Source organism: Trachurus japonicus, chromosome 20 (assembly GCF_045865225.1).
Source record: "Trachurus japonicus isolate A0001 chromosome 20, Traja_1.0".
Lineage (NCBI taxonomy): Eukaryota > Metazoa > Chordata > Actinopteri > Carangiformes > Carangidae > Trachurus > Trachurus japonicus.
In genome coordinates this window covers 27,404,383-27,417,072 of record NC_140926.1, presented here as the reverse complement: position 1 = coordinate 27,417,072, position 12,690 = coordinate 27,404,383, and the positions used below count along the sequence as shown (strand labels likewise).

At 44.8% G+C, this 12,690-nt stretch overlaps 1 protein-coding gene across 4 annotated transcripts in view; it reads right to left on the bottom strand.

Annotated features, from left to right (window-relative positions):
* The window catches only part of ssr1 (signal sequence receptor, alpha), a 54,932-nt gene that overhangs the window by 14,673 nt on the left and 27,569 nt on the right, over positions 1–12,690 (bottom strand). For 3 of the 4 annotated variants that reach the window (XR_015034476.1, XM_085762726.1, XM_085762728.1), the window contains exon 8: positions 8,147–8,240. Coding sequence is in view for 3 of the 4 variants with exons in the window: in XM_085762726.1 (XP_085618852.1) it covers positions 8,147–8,240 (94 nt within the window). In the remaining variant the exon portion in view is untranslated. Of the gene's footprint in view, positions 1–8,131; positions 8,241–12,690 lie in introns of all 4 variants that reach the window. The other variant, XM_085762727.1, reaches the window with a different exon arrangement.

Below are 12,690 nucleotides of genomic sequence, written 5' to 3'. Positions count from 1 at the left end.
CTGGGAAAAAATCCTGCTACAGTAGATGTCTATCTGACACTGCTGTTTCTAGATTTAAAGAGCTTATTCCAGCAGAGCTTGCTGCCACATCCTGTAACAATATTATGGGCAGTTATGCTGATTTCACCCCCACACAGGTGGACTATCTTGTGGATAGCACTGCAGCAGCACTCCTTGGGACACTTGATGCTGTAGCTCCCCTGAAAAAGAAAGTTATCAACCAGAAAAGAATAGCCCCCTGGCACAGCCCAAACTTGCGCGCTTTGAAACAGAAGACCAGACAGCTGGAAAGGAAAACACATTCCAGCCAACATGAGGAAGACCGTCAAGCCTGGAAGGATAGTTTATTAATATATAAAAAAGAACTCCGTAATGCTAGAAGCAATTACTATTCATCTTTAATAGAAAAGAATAAGAACAACCCCAGGTTCCTTTTCAACACTGTGGCCAGGCTAACCAAGAACCATAGTGTCGTTGAGCCATCCATCCCTCCAACTCTCAGCAGTAATGATTTCCTAACTTTCTTTACCGAAAAGATAGTTAATATTAGAACAAAAATTGCCAGTAATGGAGCACAGATTACGGTACCCATAGAAGCACCTCCCAGACTTGGTACACACTTGGACAGCTTCTCTCCCATCGACCTGTCAGACTTAACTTCTGCAATTACTTCTTCCAAGTCAGCCACATGTCTGCTGGATCCAGTCCCGACAAGACTACTTAAGGATGTCGTCCCCTTAATTAACATTTCTTTTCTGAACCAAATCTGAACCACTTTCTCTAATCAGATCGCTACTCTAGATGGCATCACCCTGACCCCGAGTACAACCGCGAGGAACCACTCATTTTTGACCAGGACCTTTCCTTTAGCTCCCACATAAAACACATGACTAGGACCGCCTTCTTCCATCTGCGCAGTATCACTAAGATTAGGAATATCCTCTCCCAGAGTGATGCTGAGAAACTAGTGCATGCATTTATCACTTCTAGGCTAGACTACTGCAACTCTCTCCTGTCAGGATGTCCGAAAAACTCTCTAAAGAGTCTCCAGCTGGTCCAGAATGCCGCAGCAAGGGTTTTGATAGGAGTTAGGAAGAGAGAGCACATCCCATCCAAGTCTCTCCTAGTGAATTACTTAATTACAAGTCACCATATTGACATACTAACACTCACTGAGACCTGGTTGCAGCAAGATGAATATGTTAGTTAATGTAACTAGGAGGGGTAGATTCATTCAAACTGTCAATCTTTCCTTAGCCACAGGCTACGTGCCACAGGCCTTCAAGGTGGCTGTCATTAACCCTTTACTTAAAAAACCTTCTCTTGACCCAGATGTCCTAGCCAACTATCGGCCTATAGCCAACCTTCCTTACATCTCTAAGATCCTTGAGAAGATTGTCCTGGAGCAGCTACATGAACATCTGCACAGCAACGAGCTCTTTGAAGCTATAAGAAGATCATTAGAGACTTTGACAAGTGCTGTTTCAGAGCTATGGTGTTCTCTGAATCCAGATTGGAAAGCTTCAGACAGAGGTCTCGTCTCTGTACTTGTACTTTTGGACCTCAGTGCTGCATTCGACACCATCGACCACAGCATCCTGCTGCAGAGACTAGATCGTGAAATTGGGATTAAAGGACCTGCCCTAAAATGGTTTAAGTCATACTTATCTGACAGGTTTCAATTTGTTAATGTTAATAACGACCATTCAGAGTATAGCAGAGTTACGTATGGTGTACCGCAGGGCTCAGTCTTAGGGCCAATCCTCTTCATTCTTTACATGCTCCCATTAGGTGGCATCATCCGGAAGCACTCAATCAATTTTCACTGTTATGCGGATGATACGCAACTCTACTTGTCCATGGAGCCAGATGACAGAAGCCGCCTCATCAATCTGCAAGACTGTCTGAAAGACATTAGATCCTGGATGTCCTCTAACTTCTTGCTACTGAATTCAGATAAAACTGAGGTCATTGTGTTTGGACCTAAACATCTCAGGGACACTTTCTCTAATCAGATCGCTACTCTAGATGGCATCACCCTGACCCCGAGTACAACCGCGAGGAACCTTGGAGTCATTTTTGACCAGGACCTTTCCTTTAGCTCCCACATAAAACACGTGACTAGGACCGCCTTCTTCCATCTGCGCAGTATCACTAAGATTAGGAATATCCTCTCCCAGAGTGATGCTGAGAAACTAGTGCATGCATTTATCACTTCTAGGCTAGACTACTGCAACTCTCTCCTGTCAGGATGTCCGAAAAACTCTCTAAAGAGTCTCCAGCTGGTCCAGAATGTCGCAGCAAGGGTTTTGACAGGAGTTAGGAAGAGAGAGCACATCTCTCTCACCTTAGCTTCTCTCCACTGGCTTCCTGTAGGATCTAGAATAGACTTCAAAATCCTTCTGCTGACTTATAAGGCTCTTAATGATAAAGCTCCAACCTATCTGAAAGAACTAATCATTCCTTACTGTCCTACCAGAGCACTCCGCTCCCAGAACGCAGGTCTCTTAGTGACTCCCAGTATCTCTAAAAACAGACTGGGAGGTAGAGCCTTCAGTTACCGGGCTCCTTTACTGTGGAACCAGCTCTCTCCATGGGTCAAAGAGGCAGACACTCTAACTACATTTAAGTCTAGACTTAAGACCTTCCTTTATGACAGGGCTTTTAGTTAGGGCTGGTTCAGGTTCAGGCTCTGAACCATTTCATAGCTACGCTGCTATAGGCTTAGACTGCTGGGGACACATCTGGTTACACAGAGCCCTCTCCTTTTTCCTCCTCTCCTCTCCTCTCGTCTCCTCTCCCCACCCCTCCTCTCCCCACCCCTCCTCTCCTCTCCTCTCCTCAGTATATTTTTGAACTGTCATTTTCTGTTGTACTTTGTAGTTTGGCCTTGGTGTCTCGCACTCTCTCTGTGTTTCCGCAGATCCACCGGAGCTCCATCTCTCTGCACCAGCCGCCGCCTGCATCGCCCCCCCCTTCCACCCTTTCCCCTGCTGTTAGACCGGCCTCCCCTCCCTTCCCATGGACCAGTCTACCACCCAGTCCTCCCATCGAGCTGGCCAGCTCACCCTGCCCCCCCCCCCCCCCCCTCACCAGAGGCTGCCTTCATCAACAGCTGCTAACATTTCCATATTTCGCACACTCTGTGACAAACTGTTAACTGTTTTCTTGTCTGTAACAACATCTATTGCACGTCTGTCCGTCCTGGGTGAGGGATCCCTACTCTGTTGCTCACCCTGAGGTTTCTCCGATTTTTCCCTGTTAAAAGGGTTTTCCATGGAGTTTTTCCTCAGTCGATGTGAGGGTCTAAGGACAGAGATGTTGCTACGATGCCATGTAAAGCCCTTTGAGACAAACTGTTTGTAAAAACGGGCTATACAAATAAAATTGCCTTGCCTTGCCTTGCCTTGCCTTGCCTTGCCTTGCCTTGCCTAGTTCTGTGTGGTGGTGACTGTGTCTGCACCCCCCTCCCACCCGCCCCCGCAGGCCCCACTAACGTTAGCTGTCTCGGATGCTACCGAGTGCTAGCATGTCTCTCTGTCTCAGCAGCAGCAGTCAGTTAAAATAAGTAAATACAGTCCGAGTGAAGCGCTGGAGCCACGGACTGATTACCGACCATCACTGACAACTAAAGCCTTGACCGGTAACAAGTATGAGGGCTGTTGTGCTGAGCTAGCTCGATGCTAACTTCGACTAGCGGTAGTGGTTAGCATCCACCGCTAACAGCCGCTTCTTAGCTCACAAGGGCTCTTGTACTCAGTACAATAAAACAATAGAGGCTCTCGTTAATGGTGACTTATCGGTCTACGGCTCCAGTGCTTCACCCGGAATGTGTTTTCTGTTTTTTGGAGTGGACTGCTGCTGCTGCTGCTGCTATCATGGACAGGAGGCTAACGCTTAGCCCCAGGGGAGGGGGCCCAGCTTGAATCTTTAGGTTAAAAAATGAAACGAACAAAACTCTACATTCAAAAATTAAATTAAAGAAAATGTGGACTGATCGGTTCATTGTAAAACATTTATTGATGTGAATGTGGTTAATTCTGTATACGTAGCCCCGAGGTAGCTCTTTTGTTCAGCAGCACACACCTGAAGCTTCACTTTTCATTAAAACAAACCAATGTGGCTGCCAAATTAACAAGCCGGCAGTAAACCTCTAAAACTCTGCGGGTAAATTAAACAGCTTTCCCCCAGGATGAGGAGCCGCTCCCGGTCTCCGAGTACGTGAAATGGCACTCGGATGCCGCCCAAGCCGAGCGAATACTTGAGTACTCGGATATCGGCTACAGCCCTACTGGAGATGCTACCCTGGACCAGTGGCGGCACCGGAAAATTATTATTGGGGGGGTGCTGAGAGGGCCGGATTGTTTATAGGAGGTGCTAGTGTATTTTGACACAACAAACATAAACAAAAAATACTATAATATATATATATACTATTTGCAGGCTAATACACTATATTGTGAAATGCACGTTACTAGATGTTTATTATATGACAACACATGCATATTCAACTACTTGTATATTTAACTCATTGAGTGCCAGCCCGTTTATAAAATGGTCAGTGCCATGTACCAGCGTTTTGGGGCATTTTGAGTAATATTTCAAGACCCAGAGAATATTTTGTACTATGACTCTGAAAACACCAAACAGCTCAAAGGAAAGAGGAGACTCTCTATTTAACTAGGGGAAAAAAACATTTGTTTGTACCTTGTTCCATTCTTGATTTATCTTAAGTTGAATATTGTGAAATGCACGTTACTAGATGTTTATTATATGACAACACCTGCATATTCAACTACTTGTATTTAACTCATTGAGTGCCAGCCCGTTTATAAAATGGTCAGTGCCATGTGCCAGCGTTTTGGGGCATTTTGAGTAATATTTCAAGACCCAGAGAATATTTTGTACTATGACTCTGAAAACACCAAACAGCTCAAAGGAAAGAGGAGACTCTCTATTTAACTAGGGAAAAAAACATTTGTTTGTACCTTGTTCCATTCTTGATTAAAGGACAATTCCGGGCGAATTCAACTCTGGGGTGTATTTTCATATCATTTTAGGTCTAAAAGAATGAATCTGAAGATTTTCAGTTTAATCGCTCCTGTTTTGCGGTAGTTGCGTCTGCCCGCGCATCGCCACGGCAGCAATGAATGGGAGTGGATGTAAGTTCCGCTGTTTAGGCTGTTTCCAGCCCTCAAGGCCGCAATTTTTTTCCACAGACAGCGTCAGATGGCTACTCAAACATGCACCGAGAAGTTTATTTACTTCAAGCAAGCCGACATGTTTGTAAAACTAGATCTAATTCAAAGTCTCCCGGAGTCTCGCGCGAGACCCAGTTGCCGTGCGCGGTGTGTTCACATGCAGTGGGAAAAGCTACCGTTTGTGTCATAAACACAGGAATATCAACTCTTTACTTGCTTCAAGTAAAAAAAACTTCTCGGCGCATGTTTGAGTAGCCACCTGACGCTGTCTGTGGAAAAAAATGTACACTTCAAGCAAGTAAAGAGTTGATATTCCTGTGTTTATGACACAAATGGTAGCTCCGACTGCGCCTGAATACACCAGCACTGCAACTTCGGGCTCGCGCGAGACTCCGGGAGACTTTGAATTAGATCTAGTTTTACAAACATGCCGGCTTGCTTGAAGTAAATAAACTTCTCGGTGCATGTTTGAGTAGCCATCTGACGCTGTCTGTGGAAAAAAATTGCTTTGAGGGCTGGAACAGCCTAAACAGCGGAACTTACATCCACTCCCATTCATTGCTGCCGTGGGGACGCGGGGACAGATGCAACTACCGCAAAACAGGAGCGATTAAACTGAAAATCTTCAGATTCATTCTTTTAGACCTAAAATGATATGAAAATACACCCCAGAGTTGAATTCGCCCGGAATTGTCCTTTAAGTTGAATAGAGCCTGGTTGCACCAAAAAGACCACTTTTTTTCTAGAAAGCTGAGAAAAATGCATTTTTGTGAAAGAGAGTCTCTCAAGAAAAACAGTGATTTATCCGTTTTAATTTTGGCTTCAAAAACATGTAAGACATCTGAAAATTTCATTTCACATGTTTTTTCCAAGGGGGCAGTTGTCGTTCTGAGAAGTGAAGCTCACTTCCGCGTTCAAAAAGCTGCAATCCCCTGGGCTGTCGCTGGGGGCTGGCTCCAGAAGGGAGCAACTCCAATTGAGCCCCATGTTAAAATAGCCGATTTTACAGCTTTAAAAAACATATTTACAGCCTGGTACATTTCATTTTTTTGGTCTCAACCGATAGTTTCTACCCCCGCACACACTCTGAGGGGGGTGAATTTTTTTTAAACTCTACCGTTTTACTGTTATTAGGTTTAAAGTTCTGGCCAATTAGGGCGCAGAACCGTTGAGTGACAGGTCCGGAGACCGCTGCTACGAGGCCAGTGGGCGGGCTCTCGGCCGGCCAACGGCCGCACCGCTCCAAATATGGCAAGTAGAATCCAACATGGCGCAGCTCAAACCCCCGTGGTAGAGGCACAAAACAGACTCCCCCAAACCAATGGGTGACGTCACGGACGCTACGTCCATTCTTTTTACAGTCTATGGTTTTTTCATTGAGTCACTTATGGCGCATTTCCACTAGCACGGCTCGACTCGGCTCAATACGGCTCGGTTGTGTTTCCATTACAACTGAGTATCACTAGTGCCTCCTCGACGTGGGTGGGGTCGTCATAACACAGCTGCGCGAAACCGCCGTGACGTCATTTACACGGCGCCGAGCAACGCTCTAAACTCTGTAAATATAGCAACACTTGAAACATTTTCAGGAGAGAAAGTAGTCGTTTTGATCCCCAACGTGTTGAAAATCTGACAAAATACCAGCTGTTTACAATTTTGTTCCGACAAAGTCGGCGTTAGTAAAGCTAGCCGTAGTGAGCAACGCACTTCCGGTTATTTTCACAAAATAAAATACCTGTTGCTTTTTATCATAAGGAAAGCCATTACGATAGAATTGGTGCTTTTACTTTGTAAACAGGAAGTGAACCTACCCTTGCTGTAGCTAGCTTTAAACCGCCGTTTTGACTGCTCTCGTCCCGTTAACGGCATTTAACCGTTTAATATGCCTTACCGGAGAGTCTTGCCAGCTCTGAGATGGACCTGGTTCATTGTAAAACATTTATTTATTGATGTAAATGTGGTGTTTTCTGTGCGTACAGACCCCAAGGCAGTGCTGCTCTTCTGTCTAACCATGGTTTTTTATTCAAACAAACTTCTGCTACAGCCACAATTGTTAGATTTCATCAATGAGACCAACATTTACACTGGTCGCGGTCCTTCTGTGGTACGGGTCGGTGGTGCCAGCCTGCTTGGCCCAGAGACCATCACATTTTACCGCGGGAGGACACGGTGTTGCTCCAGATGAAGACCGGGCGGGACTGTCGGCTGAGAGCTTCCTGTTTCAGCTCCGAGCTGCTGGAGCCTCGCGGGTGAAAGCAGAGCAGCTGCGCTGCATCCACATGCAGAACTCCGTTTGCAAAAGCCGAGTTATGATAAAAACTTCCAGATCGGGAGCTGTCATGAGTTTTTGATCGTCATCTATTTCAGTTCTGCTCATCGTAGAGTCCCCAAATTTACACATAAAAGTGTCTAGTTTCATAATTTAAAAAAAGAGCAAAAAACGAGAAATTACGTTTTTGGCACTCAACGCATGGGAACGAAAAACAAGAAATTACGTGGTTGGCACTCAATGAGTTAAGCAGTGTAATAAAAAAAGGGGGACATGACCCTGCTTATAGAGGAACCATCCAGACTGTTACTTGTATAATCGTTTCAGTCCAACTTTGTCTCTGTCCCAACTTTTTCTTTGAATGCGGGAATCAGCTTCTAAATGTGTTTGTTTTACAAATAGAATTTACCATTTCAATAAATGTTGAAGTGAATTGCCAAACTATAGATTTTAGTCTTATTGTATTTTTTTTAGAAAGTTTTCTAACTTTTCTGGAAATGGGGTTTGCACAACCCAACATAAAATCCACAGTATGAGACTGGAACTATTCAGATTCCAACACATAATAAGTGTTACCAGTAAAAAGTGTGCCATCTGGTTTGTGAAGAAAACACAAGCCAAGCTTGGAAGCAAAACTGTGGAAGGTGTGGGGGCGGAGAACATAAGGTATACGTACTGATCTGGTTGAGCGTTTCCTGTGGGATCCAGCTCAGGTCAACATCATTGTGGCTTGAAGTTCCCATTTCCACCTTTGGAGCTGGACGCCTCCTCTGCGCACACACAAACACACACAAATTTAGTGTTTCTGACATTTGCTGTTGTGTGACTTCAGATAAAATACAACAATGTACCTACATGCATGTTATCTGATCCTGAAATCATTCATTACACCGTAATATGTTAATTCATATGTAAACAAACACCAGTAGCTTGCAGTTATGTATGGCAAACCATACCATACTCGTGCACCATTTGATAGAGACCATAAGCTGTTAATGACTCATATAAACAGTAAATGCAAACTTTGGAGAAACTATGAATCCCTCCTTAAAGTTTCATTGGCCTACATCTTATTTTCAAAATATGCCAAAAATGTATGGCTCTGGTTTAAAGCTATAGTGTGCAGATTCCCATGTCCTTTAAAAGTCCGAGCCATTACTAGATGAGATAAGCTGATTTAAAGTATCAGCTCCATAAATCTTGCGTGATTTTTCAGTATTGGTTGTTTTGAATTCTGTGTCGACCGGCAACATTCCACACTGACGCACAGGAAATGACACATTTTACCTCACAACAGAAAGGGAGGTGGGGGATGAGCAGTGAGTCTCCAAGCAAAATGTTGAAACAATGTGGGCAACCTGAAGAAGCACCCAAGACTCGGTTCAGAAGGGGATTTTACAACACTGAAAAAGCCTGGTCGTGCAGCAGATGGAATACAATCAAAGAAAGAACGTGACCAGCAGAGAAAACAAACACATATTTACATTGCAATTGGGTCACTTCACGAGGACTAAACCCAAAAGAGACAACTGGAGCACTCGATATAATATTATTAAATATCTGCATTATATCGAGTGCTCCAGTTGTCTCTTTTGGGTTTAGTCCTCGTGAAGTGACCCAATTGCACCTTCCTACCTACTGGTCCTGTCTGAGAGCACCGATTTACCGGCTGAAGCACAAGAGCACCCTTCCTTTTGGACATATTTACATTGGTCTTGTTTTTCCCCTAAAGCCAGGAACACACCGCCACGACGCTTCCCGACGCCGACGGCTTTGGCCGACGAGTCTGTCGCCTCTCGTCGGGAGAAAGGAAAAAGTGAAACACACTGCCCCGACTGCCGACCAGAGCGATTGAGTGGCGAGGACTCCCCCATAGAAATACAGACCAATACAGACCAGGGGCAGCCCTGCTCACTTTTCATTCAAACAAACTAATGCCACTGCCACAGTTAATTTCATCAATGAGACCAACATTAATCTCCCCAAAACAATTTAACCAGCCACGTGTTAACAGCGCTAAAGCCAAAATTAAAACAGTTTTTAGCAGCTTACTGCTGTGGCTCGGTTGCCGCGAATTGGCGATAGCCGATGCTAATTTCTGTTAGCCCGTCTATGGTGTTTTACATTACACGTTAGCATTAAGCTAGCGGGCTTTATATGCTTAGTTGTGAGCTGTGTGTGTTTTTAACGTTGTTTCAAACTATGTGGGTTTGATTGAACATCTTTGATGTTTAAATATATATATATATATATATATATATATATATATATATATATATTGCCGCTTAATATATTGCTTTACTCCTCTTTTTATTTTGTATACCATTTTTACTGTAGGACAGGCTAGGACACCGTTTGTTTACTGTGGTCATTTCCGTCCCTCCCACACACTGCGCTGATTCGCTTAGGGCACTGCCAATCAGAATCGCCATAGCTAGCACACAGCCAATCAGAGTACCCGACGAGTCTACTCTCCCGACGGCCGACGAGTCCCGACTGAGCATGTTCAATCAGCCCCGACGAGACCCATCAAGACCCGACGCTCCCCGACGGAGAGGAACACACCAAACAGACGAGCTCCCGACGCCGTCCGACGAGGCCCGACGCCCGATGGTCGGGGCGGTGTGTCTCTGGCTTAAAGCCCTGCACTCAGACTGAGTGCACACACGGATGTCACTTTACGGTTGTTATACAGTAGTAGCTAGGGTTGGGCGGTATGACGGTATAAAAGTGTCTACCGTTTATACCAGAGAAAGAGCAGATGTCTGCGGCATCTCTGAGTCACTGTAGTTAGACCGCCTCAACACACGGGGGAGCTGGCACTGCAGCAGCTTGCCGTGGTTGCACAGCTTGTTCACGTCGTAGTAAGTTGACGAAAGTGAAAGTAAAGTCCGCGACTTGGTCGGAGATTTCAAGACGATACACCTTCAGCTCCCTCTTTTCACCTCTGTCAACCCCCCTCCCTCCCTCCACACACATACAGTACGTCTTCTGTGGGTGTGTTCATGTATGTGTCTGGTGAAATGAAATGTAAATGGTCATGTGAAAAAGAATTCCCCTAGAGCAGTGATTTTCAAAACTTAATTGATCCAAACTAGCGATGCACATTTTTATTTATTTTTTTCAGACCGATAACCACAGAAACACTGACTCACTGGAAGTCGCCACCTCTTTCTGAAAGCCATCACCACGGTGTGAGAAAGGATGGAGGGTCACACTTATGCTGCATTTACGTGGAATCAGGCAGACATAAAACTGGATGTCATTTTAGTAGACGAGGGAAAGCCAGTAAAACGTGGGTAAGGTAAACAATAGGACATTACTATGACAACATATTGTCACATACGCATCGTTTTGCCTCGTGCCGAAGGACCACTTGTTTACAAAGACGCTTGTTACATACAGCGGCTGTTGTGCGTCTGCCCGATTCCACGTGAAGACAGCAATATGAAAACAATACAACAATATGACTGAGTTGGTTGCGAGATACAATGGCACCGCTAGATGGGAGTAATTCCTACACAATGTCCCTTTAATGAGTGTAATGTAATGTTACATAGTGTGACCAATGTTTGAGGCTGCCTCTGTCATTGTCTTACCGGAACGCCTGGTATGACTGGGTAGGAAACGCATGACTGACAGGTTCTGTTGGACATCAGTTACAAAGCTCCATGTGATGACAAACACCTGTGAAGTGTGCTGTGCGAGCTCTGGTTTCTAAAGGTGCAGCCATAGATATATATAAGAACTAGATGACTCACCCGCAGCTGTTTCCCAATGACAAAGCGTAGCCAGTACGGCGGCCATCTTGGGACGGGCAACTCTCTCCCTCAGAGCATTAAGCCTATGGTGCATGTTCTGCTATAATGACCACAACTTGCTCAGTTTTTGTCCGATTTCAAAACGGTTTGATTTTTATGAACGTTTATGCAGTTATGATGCAGCATATTTAGAATCACGGATAATTTTAATAATGTATTTTTTTTTGTAAAAGTAACATTATAGTGACATTATGCAAATAGTTAAAGTAATAGCTACATACTGATTTATTTTTCACAGAGTTATGAATCATTTTTTTAGTGCAGATGACTGGATCACCTATCTACTGCACTGTAACTGCAGCCAGAGTCAGAGCAAGTTGCCCGTCCTCATATGGCCGACTGTGAGCTACGCCTGCGTGTAGCCCGATCTACCCCCTTGGGTGCAGCCACACTATAACCGACCAAATCGCGGAGCATCGCGTCGCTCCCATTGAGAATACATTGGGTGGCGCCGTCGGGAGTCGGCGTCGCCACGCAAAGCATGCTGGGATACCTGACGACACGACCCAATGTATTCTCAATGGGAGCAACGCGATGCTCCGCGATTTGGTCGGTTATAGCGTGGCTGCACCTTAAGTCGTGGAGTACCAGGAAAGACCATGGCAACACCGGGAGCGCTACCATTGAGTCCTATTAAAATCTGTGCAAATTAAAAGGTGTTGAAGCACAGTTATGTTAAATACTTGACAGTTTGAAACAGTTTTCAAAAGAGTAGTGAATTTAAAAGTACATGGGTTCTGTTTGTTTTTTTTTAATCGTGGTATTGAATTAGTATAGAGAATCGTGGAAATTCACAGGTATTGGTATCAACTACTGAGGGCGCTTTCACACCTAATAGTCCGGACCAAGGTCCGGACTTAATTTTTTTTTTTGTTACATTGTCTCCATATAGTCCAGTAAAGTTCGCTTTCACACTACTATTATGACAGCGGACTAAAGGATCTACCGACGTCATGACGGATGAGCGTGCGTCTGACGTTAGCGCATAGAAAGTGCTCTGAAAAAAAGAAAATAAAAATATGTGTAAAAAAAAGAAAAATATAGGGGCGGTGCGTGGCGCAGTGGGTAGAGCGGCCGCCCCATGTAGAGGCTACAGTCCTCGCCGCAGGCGTCCCCGGTTCGAATCCCGCGTCGGGCAGACCTTTCCTGCGTGTCATTCCCCCTCTCTCTGCCTCCCCATTTCCTGTCTATCTCTACTGTCATCACTATCAAATAAAGGCAAAAAGCCGAAAAATATACTTAAAAAAAAAAAAAAAAGAAAGAAAAATATAGCCTACTGCTGGAAAGCACGCTGTGGTTTGTAATCGCGGTGCAAAGGAGTGAGTTTAGAGCTGATGAAAGGAGAGAAAAAAAGAGGGTTGTGCCGCGGCGAAATGCTCTCATTGATCAGAGTGGCAGC